Source organism: Papio anubis, chromosome 1 (assembly GCF_008728515.1).
Source record: "Papio anubis isolate 15944 chromosome 1, Panubis1.0, whole genome shotgun sequence".
Taxonomy (NCBI): domain Eukaryota; kingdom Metazoa; phylum Chordata; class Mammalia; order Primates; family Cercopithecidae; genus Papio; species Papio anubis.
The window spans coordinates 44,779,056-44,801,882 of NC_044976.1; the positions used below are offsets into that span (position 1 = coordinate 44,779,056).

The 22,827-nt window shown below is 46.4% G+C and overlaps 1 protein-coding gene across 2 annotated transcripts in view; it reads left to right on the forward strand.

The window, feature by feature from the left end:
- RAD54L (RAD54 like) overlaps positions 1 to 22,827 on the forward strand; it is a 31,709-nt gene that overhangs the window by 8,480 nt on the left and 402 nt on the right. For both annotated transcript variants that reach the window (XM_031668211.1, XM_009207701.4), the window contains exons 4-17: positions 3,325 to 3,385; positions 4,597 to 4,732; positions 5,175 to 5,244; positions 5,360 to 5,648; positions 5,887 to 6,011; positions 12,351 to 12,501; positions 15,589 to 15,715; positions 17,362 to 17,436; positions 17,572 to 17,702; positions 18,247 to 18,357; positions 18,510 to 18,633; positions 19,016 to 19,094; positions 19,413 to 19,592; positions 22,573 to 22,736. In XM_031668211.1, coding sequence (XP_031524071.1) covers positions 5,423 to 5,648; positions 5,887 to 6,011; positions 12,351 to 12,501; positions 15,589 to 15,715; positions 17,362 to 17,436; positions 17,572 to 17,702; positions 18,247 to 18,357; positions 18,510 to 18,633; positions 19,016 to 19,094; positions 19,413 to 19,592; positions 22,573 to 22,736 — 1,493 coding nt within the window. In that variant the 5' untranslated portion in view covers positions 3,325 to 3,385; positions 4,597 to 4,732; positions 5,175 to 5,244; positions 5,360 to 5,422. The remainder of the gene's footprint in view (positions 1 to 3,324; positions 3,386 to 4,596; positions 4,733 to 5,174; positions 5,245 to 5,359; positions 5,649 to 5,886; positions 6,012 to 12,350; positions 12,502 to 15,588; positions 15,716 to 17,361; positions 17,437 to 17,571; positions 17,703 to 18,246; positions 18,358 to 18,509; positions 18,634 to 19,015; positions 19,095 to 19,412; positions 19,593 to 22,572; positions 22,737 to 22,827) is intronic.

The window sequence follows — 22,827 nt, forward strand, 5'->3', positions numbered from 1 at the left end:
TTTAGTAGAGAGGGGGTTTCACCATGTTGGCAAGGCAGGTCTCGAACTCCTGACCTCAAGTGACCTGCCTGCCTTGACCTCCCAAAGTGCTGGAATTACAGGCGTGCACTGTGCCTGGCCAGCCATTCCATTTTGCAGGCTGAGCCCTCAGATGTTTTTGGCCAGGGGTCTCCACATTCTTCCTTGCCAGTTATGCAAGCCTGTAGTTCTCCCTGCAGAACCTATGGTTCCTGTGTTCTATTGAAAGTCTTTTTAAATTTGGAGCATACATTCTTGGATACTCAGAGCCTCAAATCTAGCCTTCTATACTGATAATTTTGAAAATATTTCTGTTTTAGAATTGATGCCATATTAAAAAGAAAATTAGGGTCCATCTCCTTTTCCTCTCATTTGATTTAAGAGTAGCTTTTTTGGCCGGGTGCGGTGGCTCAAGTCTGTAATCCCAGCACTTTGGGAGGCCGAGACGGGCGGATCACAAGGTCAGGAGATCGAGACCATCCTGGCTAACATGGTGAAACTCCGTCTCTACTAAAAAACATACAAAAAACTAGCCGGGTGAGGTGGCGGGCCCCTGTAGTCCCGGCTACTTGGGAGGCTGAGGCAGGAGAATGGCGTAAACCCGGGAGGCGGAGCTTGCAGTGAGCTGGGATCCGGCCACTGCACTCCAGCCTGGGCGACAGAGCGAGACTCCGTCTCAAAAAAAAAAAAGAGTAGCTTTTTTTTTTTTTCCTTTGAGGCAGGTCTTGCTGTCACCCAGGCTGGAGTGCAATGGTGTAATCATAGCTCACTGCAGCCTTGAACTCCTAGGCTCAAGTGATCTTCCCGCCTCGGCCTTCCGAGTAGCTGGGACCATGTGCCACAGTACCTGGGTAATTTTTAAATTTTGTTTAGGGGGTGTGTCGGGCGGGGTCTCACTGCGTTGCCTTAGACTGGTCTCAAAATCCTGGACTTAAGCGGTCCTCCCACCTCAGCCTCCCAAAGCACTGGGGTTATAAGCATGAGCCACTGCACTGGCCAAGGGTCCTTTTTGTTAGCATCTTTCATAATAATTATCATTGCTGTTCATAGTTACAGTCATGCTAATTAAAAATAGTAAAGGCTGGGCATGATGGCTCATGCCTATAATCCCAGCACTTTGGGAGGCCGAGGTGAGAAGATCCCTTGAGCCAGGACTTAGAGACTGCAGTGAGGTATGATCACCACTGCTGTACTCCAGCCTGGGCGACAAAGTGAGACCCTGTCTGTTTTGGAAAAAAAAAAAAAGAGTCAATAAAGGATTTTATTCACATGCAAAGAAGTTTGCAAATAAACAAAAGCATTTGAGTTTTTTGCCAATTTTGCCCTTATGTTATGTTACTTAGTGTGATATTGTCATAGTGTGATATTGTCATGTTATTTAGTGTGATAAGGAAGTTCATTTCTACATACTCGTTTTCTGTCTTCTAATATCACAAAAAAAAATTCATTACTTTTTTTTTATTGAAAGTACATTTGAGGCCAGTTGCGATGGCTCATTCCTATAATCCCAGTACTTTGGGGGGCCAAGGTGGACGGATCACTTGAGGTCAGGAGTTCAAGACTAGCCTGGCCAACATGGTGAAACCTTGTCTCTACTAAAAATACCAAAATTAGTGAGGTGTAGTGGCGTGCGCCTGTAGTCCCAGCTACTTGGGAGGCTGAGGCAGGAGAATTGCTTGAACCCGGGAGGCAGAGGTTGCAGTGAGCTGAGATTGCACCATTGCACTCTAACTGGGCGACAGAGTGAGACTCCGTCTCCAAAAAAAAAAAAAAAAACCCAAAAAACAAATAAAGTACATTTGAGTTTCTAGACATTTATGATGTGTGAAGAAATGAGTCAGAAAACAAAGGTAAAAATATCAGGGCAGGCTTGCTTTTTTTTCCTACTAGACTATGTTTTTTGCTAGAAGGGACATTTTTTCATTACTGCTTTTTCCACTAATATATTCCCATTAAAACTACCTTCAGAGTCTCTGCTCTTTATTTCTCTTTGATCTCTTGGGTTCCAGCTCTGGTTTTGTTGAGGTTCATAGGCTATCACAGTTCCACAAAGGGCTCAGGTGTGTGTGGACCAGAACTTCCATGGGAGCTGTCAGAGGTAGTTCAGTGTTAATTTTTCTGCCTTCTCTACTCCTGCCCCAGCCCCATAGCCCATGGAATAATGCTGGTTCAAGGCAGAAGTGCTTGTAGAGAGGCTTCTTGCCCTTAGGTGGAGGAGTCAACAGTGCTACCTCTCTAGGACCCACATGTCTACCTGCTGTCACCCTTGTCCCACTTGCTTTTTCTTAGTGTTGGGCTTAGCTTCTCTCTCATGTCCCTTTCTCATGTTCCTTCTCTTGTGCTTTACATGGCAGGAAGCTGCTGGGTCTGGGCTGATCTGTATGGCTGTACTCAGACTGGGTGAGAGGCCACATTGCCTACTGAGTACAAGTAAGGACCCTAGAATCGGGAAAGTCCTGCGTTTATAATGGCTTTGTGATTTGAGAAAGTGACTTAATCTCCCTGAGCTTCAGTTTGCTCATCTGTAAAATGGGAACACCAGTAATATATGGACCTCATACAGCTGTTGGGATTAAATGGTAACATGAATGCAAGAGGCTTAGCTCTGTGTCTAGCATACATTGGTAGCCATCATTATTTTTATTTATATTTTTAAATATATATTTTAAAAATAGAGATAGGGGTCTTGCTATATTGCCCAGGCTGGTCTCAAACTCCCAGACCTAAGTGATCCTCCTGCCTTGGCTTCCCAAAGTGTTAGGATTACAGGTGTGAGCCACCATGCTCGGCCTGGTGTTGTTAATATTATTTTATTAATACTATGGCTCCCATTTCTCCTACTATCACTACTCTTTGATGAGCTGTTTAGTTCCCAAGGAGGCTGATGTGAGTATCAGATATATTAGGCAGAACTGATGTGGCCAAAAAAAAAAAAAGAATTGTGAGGTATGTGAGGTATGCTTGGGAAGGTGTAGCCCTATATGACAGTGGTTAAACCCAGACATTGGAATTCTCTGTTATTACTCGGGTTGGCTAAGTCTGTGGTAGTTGCTTTCCAAGGTGCTATACCCTAGGGAAGAGGTAGGTATGCTCACTGGCATCTTTAATGAGTGAATGGTTTCATGGGTTCTAAGCCTCATGGTTGACTGAGGCTGGGCCCTTCTGCTATCCCTGGATACTTGTAGAACCTTACATAAAGCCTCGAAGATGGACGCTGTTGTACCAAACCTAATGTGAAGCATATCATGATATTGTCTCGTAACATCTCCAATCAGTCCTGAATCCCTGTTTCTCCTTTCTTTTTAGGAAGCATTTATTCGAAGCATTTTGTCAAAGCCTTTCAAAGTCCCCATTCCAAATTATCAAGGTAAAATGGAGGTTTTTCTATTTTTGAAATCAGTCATATGTATGTGTGCCTGAATAAATTAAAAACCTGCTTTTGTAAATACAAGCTTAGCTGGGAATTGAAGGTGCCAGTCCAGCAGTGGCTGTGTTTGGGGTGACCCTCCTGAGGCCTGCATGAAAACTGTGTTAGCCTCAGTAAGGGCTGCCAAGACTAACTGCCCCTCATCTTCTTGGTAGAGGTGTGCTCAGAAAGTTCCTGGTGTGCCAAGATGGCTGATGGACCTGGGCTTCATTCAATCCAAGTGCATTCAGTAGCATCTCTTTTATGAGGCTGACTGTGTGGGAGGCCTAAATTCTGTAAGGTTTTTTCCCTGTCTCATATAGGGTACAGCATGATGCTAAAACCGGGGGTTGGAGGAGTAGGGAGGCCAGCTTTCTCTCTCTCTCTCTCTTTTTTTTTCTTTAAAATTTAATAGAGATAGGATTTCACTATGTTGACCAGGCTGATCTCGAACTCCTGGGCTCAAGCGATCCTCCCACCTCGACCTCTCAAAAAGTGTTGGGACTACAGGCTTGAGACACTATGCTTGGCTGTGGCCAGCTCTCAGGAGCTCTCAGAAAGCTCTGTGAAAGCCCCATTTAGAATTTCAGGCCTTCCCAGGATTGTGTTGAGTTGAAATGAACCAGACCTGGCACCTCAGAAGTTTGTAGTGGAATGGGAGAAATAAAACAGGAAAAGCTCTGATTCAAAGCAGAATAATTCTGGGGACTGGGTGTGGTGGCTCACGCCTGTAATACCAGCACTTTGGGAGGCCAAGGCGGGCAGATCACCTGAGGTCAGGAGTTCAAGACCAGCCTGGACAACATGGTGAAACCCTGTCTCTACTAAAAAAATACAAAAATTAGCCAGATGTGGTGACAGGAGCCTATAATCCCAGCTTCTTGGGAGGCTAAGGCAGGAGAATTGCTTGAACCCAGGAGGCAGAGGTGGCAGTGAGCCAAGATTGTGCCATTGCACTCTAGCCTGGGCAATAGAGTGAGACTCCATCTCTAAAAAAAGCAGAATGGGATAGTGGTCATGTAGAGATGCCCAAACTGAGTTTGGAGGCATTCTCAGAGAGAGAGGGTCATATGCGAGCTCAAGAAATGTTATGTGAAGGACAAGTATTTGAGTTGGTCTTGCTGGAGCTCCTAAACATAGGTTCAGGTGATGGAATGATTATTGGTTTGTAGGTCCTCTGGGCTCTCGGGCATTGGGCCTGAAAAGGGCTGGGGTCCGCCGGGCCCTCCATGACCCCCTGGAAAAAGATGCCTTGGTTCTGTATGAGCCTCCCCCGCTGAGCGCCCATGACCAGCTGAAGCTTGACAAGTATGTGCACTGGTATTTTGTAAGCAGTTCTGGTCCTCTGTACATGCATGCATACTTGGGAGGGTAGAGGGTATTTTGGTGTGATTTCTCTTTAGGATTGGCATGTGTTTTCAGAGAGTAGATGATTGGGGAAGGAGACTGCCTGGGGAAGAGCCTGTGGTCATGTCCAGTGAGTAGGCATTCCTCATCCCCTCCTGCCTTCCCAGGATGCTCACTCAGGAGGAGGGGTGATTGAGGTGATGACATAGGGAACCCATTCCTCTCTGAGCTAACTTTCTAACTCCTAAAATAGGAATTTGCTATGGTTTTATGACTTATCAGCCAAGAAGGTCTTCTCTTAGGCAGCTGCCTCTGTTGCCTCTGGATCAGCAGGACACAGCTTCCTGAGGGTGCTCCCTTGCCCATGTCTGAGCACACTGTTTTCTTTGCTGTGTTTTCTCAGGGAGAAACTCCCTGTCCATGTGGTTGTTGACCCTATTCTCAGTAAGGTTTTGCGGCCTCATCAGAGAGAGGTAAATGAGGGTGAGGGGAATGAGGTGTGGGCTAGGGGCTGAGCCTGGGAGACTACCATCCCTGTGACAGCAGCAGCGTAGGTGCCAAAGTGGACTGAAGGCTGTTATTCTCTAGGGAGTGAAATTCCTGTGGGAGTGTGTCACCAGTCGGCGCATCCCTGGCAGCCATGGCTGCATCATGGCTGATGAGATGGGCCTGGGAAAGACGCTGCAGTGCATCACATTGATGTGGACACTTTTGCGTCAGAGTCCAGAGTGCAAGCCAGAAATTGACAAGGCAATGGTGGTGTCGCCTTCCAGCCTGGTGAAGAACTGGTATAATGAGGTTGGGAAATGGCTTGGAGGGAGGATCCAACCTCTGGCCATCGATGGAGGATCTAAGGATGAAATAGACCAAAAACTGGGTATGGAGCCTTAACAAAGATGGCTGCACTCTCCTGCATAGCCTGCTGCTTTCTTATGTGTATGCTCACTTATGGCCAGGGGGGAGGGCAATGCAGGGGTAGCAGAAAAGAGAATTTCCATTGAAAATAGTTGAAGTGGAGTCAGTTGTTTCCAGGCTAAATTAAAAAACTGTCGAGTTGGTTTGTTTTTTTTTTTTAAAGATTCTGAATTGTTCCCTTGACACCTTTTCTGTTGTAGAAGGATTCATGAACCAGCGTGGAGCCAGAGTGCCTTCTCCCATCCTCATCATTTCGTATGAGACCTTCCGCCTTCATGTTGGAGTCCTCCAGAAAGGAAGTGTTGGTCTGGTCATATGTGATGAGGTACTTGACTCTCAGCAGTCTGGGTGGTAGGAGAAAATCTGTCAAAATCTCTTCACTGAGTATTGCCTTCCAAGGGCTGTGCTAGTCACTGGGGAATGCTGAAGACAGGATGCTGCCGTGGAGACAAGTGATAGGGAGAGCCTGTGATACCAAAATACAAGATACTGTCTGCCAAAAGAGGGCTTAAACAATGCTTAGAACTCCGAGGAGAGTGAGATGCTGGGGACTGATTGGCTTTGTTGTCTCCAGACAGTATCCCTGGACTAAAGAAGGACCTTGAAGGGTGGGTGGCAGTGTGTAGAGGATATAAACCAGAAAGTGTCTGAGAAAAGTCTTAACTTAGAGATTTATTTTGCCAAGGTTAAGGATGCTCTGGGGAAAAAGAGACACAAGCTACAGTAGGATCTGTAGCCTGTGCTTTTTCCAAAGAGGTTTTTGAGGACTTCAATATTTAAAGGGGGGCTGGGCACGATGATTCACGCCTATAATCCCAGCACTTTGGGAGGCTGAGGTGAGTGGATCACTTGAGCCCAGAAGTTTGGGACCAGCCTGGGCAACATGGCGAAACCCCACCTCTACCTAAAACAGATAAAAATATTAGTCAAGTGTGGTGGTGCACCTGTAGTCCCAGCTACTCGGGAGGCCGAGGTGGGAGAATCAGCTGAGCCCGGGAAGTGAGCTGAGATTGCGCCACTGCACTCCAGCTTGGATGATGGGGTGTGAAACCCTGTCTCAAAACACCCATATGGCCAGGCGTGGTGGCTCATGCCTGTTATCAGCACTTTGGGAGGCCAAGGTGGGTGGATCATGAGGTCAGGAGTTTGAGACCAGCCTGGCCAAGATGGTGAAACCCCGTCTCTACTAAAAATACAAAAATTAGCTGGGCATAGTGGCAGGCACCTGTAATCCCACCTACTCGGGAGGCTGAGGCAGAAGAATCTCTTGAACCCAGGAGGCGGAGGTTGCAGTGAGCCTAGATCATGCCACTGCACTCTAGCCTGGGTGACAGAGCAAGACTCCGTCTCAAAAAAACAAATTAAAAAAAACCAAAAAACACACATATACACAGACACACATGACCCTTTCTCAAAAAAAAAAAAAAAAAAAAAAACCACACACAAACACACATAAAGGGGCAAGAGCATCTGGAGGGAAAGAGAAGCCATCAGTTATGCATTCAGCTCAATAAATCTGCATTTTACATACAGTTAAGTAAATAAAGAGTAGAGGAAGAAGTCAAGTACACATTTGTCTGGGAGGGAGGATTTCTAGTCTTGTCTTTGTCTTCTACCTGTAAAAATGAGCTGTTTATTTACATTGTCAGGGTGAGGGAGGCCACCTGGGGAGAGGCATGGCCTTCTGTCTACTGCTATCTGTTTAGGAACAAAAGGAAAGACAGTTTTTTGCATGACTAGTTCCCAAGCTTAACTTTTCCCTTTGGCATAGTTTGGGGTCCTGAGATGTCATTTTCCTTCCACAGGGAACAGGTTCTAGAATTAGAGACTTTTATTCATATCCTGACTCTGCCACTTACCAGCAGTGTGACCTTCAATAAATTACTTTACTAGTTGAACCTCTGTTTCTACATCAGTAAAATGGGGTGATAATATCTGCCTCATAGGATTATTGTGAGGATTAAATGATATTATTAAGAAAAAGCTCTTATCGCAGTGCCTGGTATGTCATAAGACCTTGGCAAATGTAAGCTCTGGTGGTTATTCCAGGCGGGGGGTACTTGCAAGAACAAAAGCAGAGATAAGAAAGTCCATACACCTTGTAGTAGTAGTTTGTGTTGACTCCTTGTTCCTTCTCTCTGGGATTAAGGGAATATGGCCGTAGTTACTTCCTGGCCTTTTCCAGTATATGTGAATGGCAGGAGAGAGGCTAGTACTTAGGAAGCAGTGAGGGTGGCTGGGAGCTTCCGACTATAGAGAATTTTTCAGGACTTCCCAGTGGACTTGGCGACCCTGAGTCTATAGCCATTGTTTGCAACTTCTGGGGAGAGTTGAGCTCCTTTGTATACCCCTGAGGTTCTAGTGGAGAGGTGGCTGAAAGACTTGGCCCTATCTGTCAACCATTTGGCAGGCTAGGCTCAGCTCTGGGTACTGTAGATAAGGCCAGTTGTCTGAGGAACTTCAGAGAGGGGACAGGGGGAAAAAGCTTGCTTTTGGGTACCATGCTTTCTAGTTGTGAGCTATTTTCTGGTCAGTCATTGTCTGGCTGGTCTTCAGACTCCTAACTTCCTGGTAGGAGTAGGGAAGTTACCAGGTTGAGGTGAGGTACGCATGTTACTGCCCTGTGGTTCACTGGCATCTGCTTCATCACAGTGGAGGGGGACTATGCCAGGAGCCGGGTCCGAAGCATTGTGGGAGGGGAAGGCAGGCTGTAGCTGTTGAGCCTTTGAGGATTAGGGAGCATCTAAATTTTTTTCTACCTTTTTTTTTTTTTGAGACAAGGATCTTTGTTCTGTTGCCCAGATGGAGTGCAGTGATGTGATCTTGGCTCACCACAACCTCCACCTCCCAGGTTTAAGTGATTATCCTGCCTCAGCCACCTGAGTAGCTGATATTACAGGCGTGCACCACCACTCTGGCTAATTTTTGTATTTTTAGTAGAGATGGGGTTTCACCATGTTGGCCAGGCTGGTCTCGAACTCCTGGCCCCAAGTAATCTGTGACCTCGGCTTTCCAAAGTGCCGGGATTACAGGTTTGAGCCACTGTGCCCAGCCTTTTTCTTCTCCTTAGTGTTTTTTTCTTCCCCACTCTGTCCTGTTTTATGAGCTGACTCTGTGCAGGGCACAAGGGATGACGCTGCCTCTTATCACACTGCAGCCCCTTGGCTGTTTACCTTTCTACTTGTTTACCTTTTATTTTGTCGACTGTCAGGGATCTGAGAAACCGAAAGTCCTGAAAAGATAGTCATCTTACTCCAGGAGGGGAGAGGGTTTGTCCTGTTCAGACCCTGGATAGGGAAGGTGCCATGCTTTCATGTTCTCAGCTCCCACAGCGTCTTCCTCCCAGCTAACGCATTTCTCTGGAACACAGTTTTTCATAATAACTTCTATGTACAAAATCTTTGATCCTCAATCAAAAGACATGGAATCAGCTCTGGCTTTGCCACTTACAAGCGTGACTTTCCACAGATGAGACTGCTCTGAGATTGTTTCTTCATCTGTAGAGTGGGTGACACAGGGGCTACTTGAAAGGGATATGATCCAGATCAAGAGAAAGGATATTTGGGAGCACTTTGTACAAGTGTATAAATAGCAGCGGGATTGACCTCATCATCATCTCAGTCTTAAAGATTAGGAGACAAACTCAGGGAAGTGCATGCTGACTTGCCCAGGTTCACCCAGCGAGTACATAGTAAGCTGGAATGTGAATGCAGGTGTGAGATTCCAAGTCATGGCTCTTTTTCCTGTCGCCCTCAGCCTTGGATGCTTGGTGCAGAAAGAAGCTTGCCTTGGGTATGGAAGGGTTGTCCCTGTGCTCCTCATCGAGACCCATGTGGATCCTTAGTGACTGATCCAATAGGGAACTGGGGTTGGCTTTCTCTTTTGCAGAGACAGGATAGTGTGGTAGCCCATTTCATTTGCTGGGTCATTCATTAAGTGCCTTTTGTGTGACAGGCCCTGGAGATCTCACAGTGCTGTCCCTCAGGGAGCTTCAGTTTAGAAGATCTAATGGGTGGTGCTCATTTCCCCTGGACCTGTTGGATGATTTCCTCTGACTTTCAAGTCTCATTTCCCTCTTCAGTTCAGAAGTCTAAACGTTTTTTTAGGGCTAGTACTTGGAGCCTCTAATAATTTTTTTTTTTTTAATTAAATTTCTAGGCCAAACACTGGCTCACACCTGTAATCCCAGGACTTTAGAAGGCTGAGGTGGGCGGATCACTTGAGGTCAGGATTTCAAGACTAGCCTGGCCAACATGGTGAAACCCTGTTTCTACTAAAAATACAAAAGTTAGCCCGGCATAGTGGCACATGCCTGTAATACAAGCTACTCAGGAAGCTGAGGCGCAAGAATTGCTTAAACTGGGGAGGCAGGCACATGCCACCACACCCAGCTAATTTTTGTATTTTTAGTAGAGACAGGGTTTCACCATGTTGGCCAGGCTGAACTTGAACTCCTGACCTCAGGTGATCCACCTGCCTCCGCTTCCCAAAGTGCTAGGATTACAGGCATGAGCCACCATGTCCTGCTGGTTTATTTAATCTTTAATAGCAACATTGGTCATTATTTCATTCTTTCCTTCAACTAACATTCATTGAGCTTTGTCCTATACACTGAAATTATACAGGTGAATCTGACATAGTCTCTGCCTTAAGAAATCCTGGTCTCTGCCTAGTTGAGAAGATAAAGTACAGGAGGGTGATTAGCACTCTAGTACATATATTATGGATGAGGGCAGAGTGGTACAGTGTCCAGACTCTGAGTCATACAGGTCCTGAGTTCAAATTCCAGCTCTGCTACTTTCTACTGGCATGATTTTGGATAACTGTTTACCTCTCTAAATCTTAGTTTCTTCATCTCTAAAATGGATAATACAATTTCCATTCGTGTGGATTACAGAACAGAATACAGGTAAATTTTTTAGTTAGTACCATGCCTACCACATTAAACAGGTTCACTAAATAGTAGCAGCCATTATGTACATAGTGCCACAGGAGCACAGAGGTGAGAGAGACAAGCAGCCTGGAGTCACTGAGGAAGGCTTTGCATAGGAGGTGACATCTGAGGAACTTGCCTGTGGAAAAGAGCTCTAGGCAGAGAGGTGGCATGGGCAAAGAGACATAAGGAAATCCAGCATTAGGAGTGATGAAGAGGTCAGGCTTCCTGGACTGTGACAAGCTTGGAGAGTGTCATAGAAGTTCACTGGGGTCTCATTGAGAAGGGCTTTGAATGCTAAGCTAGTGAGCTTAAAGAGCTTGGACTTGATGCTATAGATGGGAGAGTCAGTGAAGGGTCTGTTTTTTTTGTTTGTTTGTTTTTTTTGAGACGGAGTCTCGCTCTGTCGCCCAGGCTGGAGTGCAGTGGCGTGATCTCGGCTCACTGCAAGCTCCGCCTCCCGGGTTCCCGCCATTCTCCTGCCTCAGCCTCCCGAGTAGCTGGGACTACAGGCGCCCGCCACTGTGCCTGGCTAGGTTTTTGTATTTTTAGTAGAGACGGGGTTTCACTGTGGTCTCGATCTCCTGACCTTGTGATCCACCCGCCTCGGCCTCCCAAAGTGCTGGGATTACAGGCGTGAGCCACCGCGCCCAGCTGGGTCTGTGTTTAATTGCCTTGTCAAAGCCTGACTCAAGGGAGCAACACTGATTGCTGATTCTTGGTTGAGTGGTTGAGTTTTGTGCGCCTTACCCAGTGTGGGGCTGGATATAGAAAAGGTACCGGCCTGATCTTGCCCATGTAGCTCTTGGAGAAAGAGGGAAGGTGGTCCTTTATGATTTTCTTGAAAAAGGCTTAAAAGAAGTAGTAGAGGTGTGGAGAGAATGGGAGGACAGGACAGGGAGAATAGGGATTGGGGAAGAGATGTAAAGGGAAGCAGAGGGAAGCTCTGTGGCTCTACTAGCTGTGTGGATTCTGGTGGGACATGGAGCCTGGGCCAAGTCCCTTTAACACTGATGGCCCAGACAAGGCCCGGAGTCTAATACAGAAGGCGTCTGGCTCAGAAGGTTCTGAGTTGGGTAGGCTGATATAGAGGGAGGACTCCCTGAAAGCATGGGTTTGTCATATGGCCACATGATCTCTGAAGAGTATAGGTAGGCTGCCAAGGCTCTGGAGGTGGGGCAGGGAAAGGGATGGAAAGGAACAGAGGGAATCTCTGCTTTATGGGTATAGCGCTGGTCTGGAAACGAGAGGTCTGTCTTTTGAGCCTAACATTCTCCATAGTCAAGTGGGTAAACCCTCTCTTATGCTGCCCCCTGCCTAGTTCCCAAGGCCCTAGAACCTGTAATGTTTTTGTTTTTTGTTGAGACAGTTCCTCGCTATGTCACCCAGGTTGTAGTGCACTCATGGCTCACTGAAGCTTCGACCTCCCAGACTCAAGCGATCCTCCCACCTCAGCCTCCCAAGTAGCTGGGGCTATGGGTGTAAGCTGCTATGTCCAGCTCATTTTTGTACGTTTTGTAGAGATGGGGTTTCACCATGTTGGCCAGGCTGGTCTGGAATTCCTGGGCTCAAGTGATCTGCCTGCCTCGGCCTCCCAAAGTGCTGGGATTACAGGCGTGAGCCTCTGCACCTGGCCCGGAATGTTTTCGAGTGCTCTTTTCCTGTCTATACGAGACTTTGCTACCGTATACAGAATGCCACGTTGCACTCTGAATAAGGATTCTTTTGTAGGGACACAGGCTCAAGAACTCTGAGAATCAGACTTACCAAGCCCTGGACAGCTTGAATACCAGCCGGCGGGTGCTCATCTCCGGAACTCCCATCCAGAATGATCTGCTTGAGTATTTCAGCTTGGTACATTTTGTTAATTCCGGCATCCTAGGTAAGAATCTAGCCTTGTTTGCCACACCAGAGAGGAGCCCTGCCTAGTCTTTGGGAGTATAACTCCAGCTGAGGAGAGAAAGAAGAGAATGCTAGTTATATGTGGGTCACTAGGCACTCTTGTAGGAAGGCTTCTCTTGTCAGGGAGTAGCAAAGCCATTGGGAGGCCTTGGATCTGCTGAGCAATTCAGCAAAGCCCATGTTGGCCATTTTTCCATTGCAGAGGTGGCAGGGGCTATACAGGGTGTGGTGTTATGACGAGCTGAGGGTGGAATTATTATTTTTGCTTCTCACATCCTAGCTCCCTTACAAGAACTTTGGCCTCAGAGCAAGCTCTGTGTTGGGCAGATGTGTGTTTTTTAAAAATCATTTTAACCATTTTTAAGTGTAACAATTCAGTGGTATTAAGTACATTCATGTTGTGCAACTATCACCATCATCCATCTTCAGATTTTTTTTTTTCTATTTGCTAAACTGAAAATCTACCCAATAACTCCTCTCCCCTTCCCTCCCAGTGCTTTGAGAGGCTGGGGTGGGAAGATCACTTGAGGCCAGTTCACGACCAGCCTGGGCAACATAGTGAGATCTCGTCTCTACAATATAAGAAAATTAGCTGGGTGTGGTGGTGTGTGCTGCTGGTCCTAGCTACTTAGGAGGCTGTGATCATGCCATTGCACTCTAGCCTGGGCAACAAAGCAAGGCCCTGTCTCTAAAATAATAATAATAATAATAAAAACTCCTCATTCCTCCCTCCCCTAATCCCTGGCAACCACATATATATTTGTGAAAGGGTGTGTTAGTACCATCCCAACTTGCCAGTGCTCAAGAATAAGCAGAGAACCTGCTGAGTGGCAAGATTATGACCAAGTGAACACATTTGTGTAACCACCATCAGATTAATTACTAACACTCACTTGGCAGCCCCTTTTCTAATCACTGTCCTCTCCTTTCACCCCAGCAGTAAACTCCTTCTTGACACTATAGGTTGGTTTTGCCTATTTTTGAATTTATATAAATGAAATCATATAGTATGTTTTCCTTTATATCTGGTTTCTTTTGTTCAACATTATGTTTATAAAGTTTATCCACATTATGTGTAGCAGTAGTTCGTTCATTTTCATAATTGCATACTATTCCATGTTATGAATACACTAGAATTTATTCTACTGGTTTGGTTTTGTTTGTTGAGACAGAGTCTCTGTTGCCCAGGCTGGAGTACAGTGTTGCAATCATAGCTCACTGCACCCTCAACTTCTGGGCTCAAGCAATCCTCCCACCTCAGCTTCCTGAGTAGCTGGGACTACAGGCACATGCCACCACCACTGGCTAACTTTTAAATTTTTTATAGAGATGGGGTCTCACTATGTTGCTCAGGCTGGTCTTGAATTCCTGGGTTCAAATGATTCTCTTGCATCAGCCTCTCAAACTGCTGGAATTACAGGCATGAGCCCCTATGCCTGGCTTCCAACTTTTTCTGTTTGGATATCTGGTTCACCCTGCATCATATATTGAAAAGACCATTCTTTCCCCCATTGCTTTGCAGGGCTACCTTCTTCATAAATCAAATGTTCATATATGTGTTGCTCCATTTATGGACTCTATTCTGTTCCTCTGGTCTGTTTGTCTCCTTGTGCCAGTACTTCTCTGCTTTATTTACTGTGGCCTAATAAGTCTTGATATTCATTAGTGTGAATATTCTATCTATAGTCTTCTTTTTTATTAAATTTTGACACGGGGTCTTGCTTTGTCACCCAGGCTGGAATGCAGTGGTGAGATCATGGCTCACTGCAGCCTTAACTTCCGGGCTCTAGTGATCCTCCCACCTCAGCCTCCTGAGTAGCTGGGACAACAGACACACACCATCATGCCTGGCTAATTTTTGTATTTTGGGTAGAGGTGGGGTTTTGCCATGTTGTCCAGGCTGGTCTTGAACTCTTGAGCTCAAGCAATCTGCTCAGCCTCCAACTATATTCTTACTCCTTAACATTGTCCTAGATATTCTTGGCCCTTTGCATTCCCATGTAAATTTCAGAATCAACTTGTCAATTTATACCCCTACTGCCTGCCATACCCACCAAAATAACTCTAACTGGATTTTAACTGGGCTGTATTGAAACATAGATAAATTCTGAAACATCTTTCATTTTTATAATAAGGAACCTTCCAATATATTAATATGCTCTCTCAACTTATTTAGGTCATCTTTAATTTTTCTCAATGTGGCCAGGTGCGACGGCTCACAACTGTAATCCCAGCACTTTGGGAGGCCAAGGCGGGAGGGTACCTGGAGCCCAGGAGTTCAAGACCAGCCTGGGCAACATGGCAAAATTCCATCTCTACAAAAAAATACAAAAGTTAGCTGAGTGTGGTGGCATGCGCCTATAGTCCCAGCTTCTTGGGAGGCTGAGGCTGTGGTGAGCCATGATTGCCCCATTGCATTCCAGCCTGGGTGACAGGGAGAGAACCTGTCTCAAAAAAAAAAAAAAAAAAAAAAAAAAATTGGCTGGGCACAGTGGCTCACGCCTGTAATCCCAGCACTTTGGGAGGCTGAGGCGGGCGGATCACGAGATCAGGAGTTCAAGACCAGCCTGACCAACATGGTGAAACCCCATCTCTACTAGAAATACAAAAATTAGCCAGGCACGGAGGTGGGTGCCTGTAATCCCAACTACTCGGGAGGCTGAGGCAGGAGAATTGCCTGAACCCAGGAGGCAGAGGTTGCAGTGAGCCGAGATTGTGCCACTGCACTCCAGCCTGGGTGACAGAGCAAGACTCCAATTTAGGGGAAAAAAAAAAAAAAAAAATCCACTCTGGCCATGTTTGTCTTTTTAGTGGACTATTCAGTCCATTTACGTTTACTCTAAGTAATTATATATTTGGATTTTCACCTATCATCTCACTATTTGGCCTTTCAGGTCTTCACTGCTTTGATACCTCTCTGATCTGTTAAACAGAAATTGGCCTATATTTTGTTTAGCCTTGTTCTTGGTAGGAAGGCTGTTTTGTGAGAAGGTAGTCTGCCATCACTAGCTGTGGGAAAATCATTCCTTTTCCACATTCTTCTGTTTTCCTTCTCTCCTGTTTTTAGGGACTGCCCATGAATTCAAGAAGCATTTTGAATTGCCAATTTTGAAGGGTCGAGATGCTGCTGCTAGTGAGGCAGACAGGAAGCTAGGAGAAGAGCGGCTGAGGGAGCTCACCAGTATTGTGAATAGGTAATGATCTCAACCAAAGTCATTAGAATTGCCTCCCAAACCATCCATGGCCAGTCCTTTGGGGGCTTTGCCTGTCTAGAGCCCTCAAAGGCTAAGATTCTAGGAAGGGAGTGGGATCTGTGTCCTAACTACGGCCACTGAATAAACAAAGGAGTCTTGGAGGCGAAGTTCCTGCTTTCTTTCTAGCCTGGGCTCTGGTCTGGTTTTGGTCTGTTTATCAGCCTGCTGAGGAAGCTCTTCTCTGATGCTGCTGGACTTCTTGAGCAAAGTATACTTTGAAGCATTACTAGTATTTCCAAAGCTTTCTGTCAGTTTGTCTCAGACCTGAAGCATTAGGTTTCTCTTCCCAGGCCCCATAGTCATTCTGTGACAGGTAGGAGAAGATCTGAAAGGGGTTTGTAGCTCCCAGGCTAAGAGGACTTACTTTTTCATGGGACTTACATAACCCAGGGGGTAGGCACATTCTGGACTCCTTTGTCCAGAGGTGGTATGCACTTAATAGGTTACATTCTAAAGAGTCCTCCTGCCCTTCCCAACAACTGCCTGGCTACCTGGCTACCTCTCCCTACCAATTTTAGATGGCAGGCCGGGTGTGGTGGCTCATGCCTATAATCCCACCACTTTGGGAAGCTGAGGCAGGTGGATCACTTGAGGTAAGGAGTTCGAGACTAGCCTGGCCAACATGGGGAAATACAAAAATTAGCCGGGTGTGGTGGGGTGCACCTGTAGTCCCAGCTACTCTGGAGGGAGAGGCAGGAGAATCGCTTGAACCTGGGAGGCGGAGGTTGGAGTGAGCTGAGATGCGCCACTGCAACTCCAGCCTGGGTGACAGAGCAAGACTCCGTCTCAAAAAAAAAAAAAAAAAAAAAAAAATTAGATGGCAGGAAGAATTGGTGTTTTCTTAAGATCTGCTTCTTAGGTGCCTGATCCCTATCCTTCCTGGTCTTCCCAGGAGGTCTATGCTTAATTCCATTTAGCCATGTAGCAGCGGGCATTTGGACAAATGCAAGCGGAAACTCCCCTAAGGACTCAGTAATTTACAGCTTGCTTTTCCTGTTAGAGCTCCTGTCTCAATGGGAAGCCTCAGTCTTCTCTTGAAGACTAGGCAGCGTGTTGAAGGGGAAGAGAAAGTGCTGCCTGTCTAAGCTAGAATGTTTGGAAGGTCTCTGTTCCCATAACTGAGACCCTGATACAGATGTGTTTGACATAGGTCTGATGAGTCTCTGACACTTTTTTTTTTTTGAGACGGAGTCTTGCTCTTGTTGCCCAGGCTGGAGTGCGATGGGGTGATCTTGACTCACTGCAACCTCCACCCCCTGGGTTCAAGCAATTCTCCTGCCTCAGCCTCCTGAGTAGCTGGGTTTACAGGCGCCTGCCGCCACATTTGGTTAATTTTCATATTTTTAGTAGAGAAAGGGTTTCTCCATTTTGGCCAGGCTGGTCTCGAACTCCTGACCTCAGGTGATCCTCCGCCTCGGCTTCCCAAAGTGCTGGGATTACAGGTGTTAGCTACTGCGCCTGACCAGTCTCTGACATTTGATACTGTAAAAGAGGGCTAGTCTTGGTCCTTTGGGTGGTAGCTTTTATTCCCGTAGTTAGCATGGCAATTTTACCAGCCTCTTGCCTTTTTACCCTGTTTTCTCTAGATGCCTGATACGGAGGACTTCTGATATCCTTTCTAAATATCTGCCTGTGAAGATTGAGCAGGTCGTTTGTTGTAGGTACTGAACTCAACTGAAAGATCTGGAGTGAGTGGGTCAAAGCCTAGCTCCTGAAGCATGGCTGGACTCTCAAGGTGCTCTCAGAGGACAGGAGGGTGGTCTAGCTTTTTCCACTGACCCAGCTGCCTTTTTTAGGCTGACACCCCTTCAGACTGAGTTATACAAGAGGTTTCTGAGACAAGCCAAACCAGCAGAAGAATTGCGTGAGGGCAAGATGAGTGTGTCTTCCCTTTCTTCCATCACCTCGCTAAAGAAGCTTTGTAATCGTGAGTTGAGCTTGTGTCCTGGTGTCCTCTGTGAGAGTGAGCAAGGGAGGGTAGGTTCCTGTAGTGGCCCGGCAACCCTCACTAAAACTTGTCCAGAGTCATCCTCATAGAGGCCACATGTGATTCCAACCCTACCCAAAGCACGAACCCTGCATTGTGGACTCTGTTTACCAGACCCTTTGCTTTGGAAAATTGAACTCATCTTCTGTCCAGTCCATGCTTGATGACCTGGGATATGTCGACTGTGTTTGTGAGTGCTTGCATGTACACATGCTCATATACAATGTTGGGCAGGAGGAAAAATAACAAAGAAACCTTGCCTGCTCTGTTATAGCTCCCTTCTTGTTGGGAGAACACATTAGTGAGTGAGATTGTCCATCCATTGTCCCAGATGGCACCGACTGTATCCTGTTGGAATTTGGTAGGATGAAGATCAAGCAAGTCTGATATTGAGGAAGGCCTTCTGGGCTAGGCTTCTAGAGGGAGTTCTAGTGAACACTGTTCAGAAAACAAAGTAGCTGGGTTTTGTTTTGTTTTCTCCCAGATCCAGCTCTAATCCATGATAAGTGTGTGGAAGAGGAGGATGGCTTTGTGGGTGCCTTGGACCTCTTCCCTCCTGGTTATAGCTCAAAGGCCCTGGAGCCCCAGCTGTCAGGTGACCCTTTTCCTACCAGTATGTGGGCTTCTCTAGGAGGAGGGTGGGAGATTGTCTTTGTGCTAGGGCTGTCCTGTTTCAAGGCAGGATATCAAGAGTGCCTGGGCCATTGGGATAGCCAGTAGGGGATTGCTGGTTGCTGCTCTTCCCAGGTAAGATGCTGGTCCTGGATTACATTCTGGCGGTGACCCGAAGCTGTAGCAGTGACAAAGTAGTGCTGGTGTCAAATTACACCCAGACTTTGGATCTCTTTGAGAAGCTGTGCCGGGCCCGAAGGTAGGGAAGAGCCTAACCAGGATGCCAAAGGGGATGTACCCCTCCCCTACTGCCCCTCTAGTTCTGATTTGTGGATGTGGGCCAAGATCTGGGCACATAAATGCTTTCCCTAAAGATATCTTCCCTTATTGCTGTGATGGCCCCAGCTCTATCTCCAAGTAGAAGATCCCCTAGTCCTTCAGGTATGCCTTTAGGACAGAGTCTTGGCCTCTAGCTCCCTGCCCCTGCCTTTGGGAGCTTAGGGCCTCAAGCATGGTTATTTCAATCCCTTCAGTAGCTCTCACTCTGCTTTCTTGGGTCTTTTTAAAAAAGTTTTTATTTTTAAATTTTTTTTCCCCAATCACTGAAGCTCTATTTTCTTGGGTCTCAAATCCCCCTTCAGGTACTTATATGTCCGCCTGGATGGCACGATGTCCATTAAGAAGCGAGCCAAGGTTGTAGAACGCTTCAATAGTCCATCGGTAAATGCACATCCCCTGTCCCCACACCACCAATGCAGTATCATCAGAATTAAGGATTGATGGAGAAGCTATAAGGGGTTACCTTGATTTTTTTTTTCTTCTTCCCCTAGTGGATATGGTAGGATTTGGCTGGTTGGTGATGGCTGGGCTGGGAACTGACTTTGTGCGTTGAGAAATTGGCTGGTGAGCGGATAAACTGGTGGCTTTCACAATTGGTACTGAGTAGTATAGAGGCATGAGAGAGGAGCTGGTTGGGCTGAGCAGGATCCCAGTTTAGGCTATAAGAGGTTCCTTTTCTCCTGTTTCTTCTCTTTCCAGAGCCCTGACTTTGTCTTCATGCTGAGCAGCAAAGCTGGGGGCTGTGGCCTCAATCTTATTGGGGCTAACCGGCTGGTCATGTTTGACCCCGACTGGAACCCAGCCAATGATGAACAAGCCATGGCCCGAGTCTGGCGAGATGGTCAAAAGAAGACTTGCTATATCTACCGCCTGCTGTCTGTAAGGATGGTGATAGTAGTCATAGTGGGGGTGGGTTATGGAACGAGACCTTCAGGACCATCTTGTTTCTTAGTGCCTCTCTTTGGCCTTTCTGTCTCTAGCAGTAGCCAAGCTATGGGCCCAGAAGTGAGTCCTTTATTCTTCTGTTCTTCCTCCCCTTCTCTCCATCCCGTTCCCTCAAACCATTCTTACTGTGCCATCTGAACACTTGTTCAGTACATCCTTTTCACAGGACACCTGCTTCCCCCATACATGATTTCTGCTGTGTCACCAGCCTTGTAGTCTTCTCTCATCCCCTGTCCTATTTGCATTCTCCAAGTTATCAATTATCACCTTCAGACCATCCATCCCATAGTTCCTCTCTTGCAGCTTACGTCGTTGGACTTGACTACCCTCTTTTCTTCCTTGCTGCAGTCCTCTATCCTCTGCTATATTCCTACTTCCTAATTCATTGATGACTTTGGACACTAGCTCAGCCTTCATTTCTTTCCCAAAGCCAGCAATCATACTGGCTGACCTCAAGGACCATGCGGTTATCCAGCACTCTGGCCTTCATGTTTTCTTGACCTCATCTCAATCCCCCTTCATCTTAACTATTCCTAAGGTCACACTGTGGAACTTGTTAGAACCTAAAACCTTAATAATTGTCATTCTACTCTCACTTCTTGTCCTCCTAGCTTTCACATACCTGCTGTATCTGCTTCAGCCTAATGTTCCTGTAGCCTCTCCCCTTCCCACCCTCCCACTCATCTGGCTTGACTTCCTTGTTTATTTAGCCCAGTCTTCATTGTGCATCCTTTCAGCTACTCTTTTCCCAATACCCATTCCAGTTGGATTATTTGAGCTGTTTTCAGCTTCTACACCAGCTACATTGCATTTACAGGTTGGTACTACCACAAATTCATGTTCTCTTTTTGAGGTGGGCCATATCTCATTTCCTTCAACCATTTCAAGCATCTACCATTTCTCTCAAATTTCCTGCCTAACTCATCTTCTTTCTACTTACTCATCAGACTCCTTATACCACTGAACCTACCTTTAAATACACTACTGACTTCCTAATTGCCAAAACAGGAGACTATTGATTTTTCCTCTTTGTGTATCTCACACTGTGACTAATCATCCCTTTAAAAATGCTCTTCTAGGCTGGGTGCAGGAGGATCACTTGAGGCCAGGAGTTTGAGGCTATAGTGAGCTAGGATTGTGCCACTCTATCCTGGGTGACAGGATAAAAAAAAAAATTTTTTTATTTCCGTCACTTAATCTACATTTCCACTTAGATTTTTAATGAGCACTTTAGAAGTATCATGACTAAACTCATTCCCCTTCTGATTAATTGATTGATTTTGAGACAGTTTCTTTCTGTTGCCTAAGCTGGAGTACAGTGGCACGATCATGGCCCACTACAGCTTCAATCTCCCACCTCAACCCCCTGAAGTAGCTGGGGCTACAGGTGTGTGCCACCATACCCGGATAACTTTTTTCTTTATTTTTTGTAGAGAAGGGGTCCTGCTATGTTGCCTAGGCTGGTCTCGAACATCTGGACTCAAGCGATCCTCCCACCTTGGCCTTCCCAAGTGCTGGGATTAACAGCATGAGCCACCACACCTGGCGCCCTTTCTGAATGTTGTTCTTAATGGCTCCATTATCCACCCAACCCAAAACTTGGAATAATCTTATCGGACTATTCTTTTCTCCTAACAACCAGATTCCTACCAGTTTTCACTGATTTTTACCTTCTTGAAATTTCCTTAATCTAACCCTGCTCTCCAAGCCCTTCGGAGGTCATGGTCATCTGTCACTTGGATATTGTAGCAGCTTCCTAATTGTTTACTTCTGTCTTATCCCAACCCATTGTTCACATACTGCTTCCAGAAGGAACTTTCCAAAAATTCAGATTTTACTTTTCATTCCTTCGAAGACAAGATTAAGGCCTTCAGCATGGCATCCAAGGTTCTTTTTTTTTTTGAGATGGAGTCTTGCTCTTGTCGCCCAGGCTGGAGTGCAATGGCACAATCTCGGCTCACTGCAACCTCTGCCTCCTGGGTTCAAGCGATTCTCTTGCTTCTCCCGAGTAGCTGGGATTACAGGTGCCTACCACCACATGTGGCTAATTTTTGTATTTTTAGTAGAGAGGGGGTTTCGCCATGTTGGCCAGGCTGGTCTCGAACTCCTGACCTTGTGATCTGCCTGCCTCGGCCTCCCAAAGTGCTGGGATTACAGGCATGAGCCACCATGCCTGTCCCCAAGGTTCTTTAATGTGGCCTCTGCTGACTTCCCAGTCTCAGCTCTTACTATACTCCCACCAACCTCTAGTTAGCCTGAACTCCTCACAGTCCTCCAATAGGCCAGTAGTATTCCTTTGTTCTTATGCTGGGAATGCCTTTCTTTGTATCTTTTCTTACAAACCATCTATTCATTTTCAAGATTGAGCTCAAGGATAGAGTTTCAAGTTTTCAATACTGTTCTACTCTACCATCCGTATGGACTCCCAGTTATCCTGTACAGATTTCTGTCATTGTATCAACTCTTTAAATGTTTGTCTTTCTCACTATTCTAGGAGCTCAAGGATAGGGGATATATATGATTCTTCTTTGTATCCTAATGTCAGCACAGGGTCTGAAATAGAATAGATACCCAAATGATATTTATTGAATGAATTAGAGTTGGGCTTGGTATGGAAATCTGAAGCTGCAGCAGACAAACCTCAGTTCACCCTAAAGGGATTTAGCCAGGCCCCGGGACCCTTCATTAGTATGGAAAATAGCCTGGGTCTACATGACTATTCATGTCATGTTCTCAGGAGACAGACTGGGAAAATGGGCCTCAGCTGAGTAGAGATAATGCTCTGGGACTCATACTTTTTATTCATATCCCCTTCTCGGGTAGCTGTGTTTCACCCCTTTGGTTTTCCTGCTCCCTTTTTATGGGGATGGCTAAGCACTGTATCCGTTGACATTCCGCACCCGCTCTTCCCCAGGCAGGGACCATTGAGGAGAAGATCTTCCAGCGTCAGAGCCACAAGAAGGCACTGAGCAGCTGTGTGGTGGACGAGGAGCAGGATGTAGAGCGCCACTTCTCTCTGGGCGAGTTGAAGGAGCTGTTTATCCTGGATGAAGCTAGCCTCAGTGACACACATGACAGGTGGGGAAGTGCCCTAACCATTATCTCTAAGCTACCCACACAGCAGGGAGATGGGTTCCGTAGTGACTTCAGCTGTGCCTTCTTTCCCTAG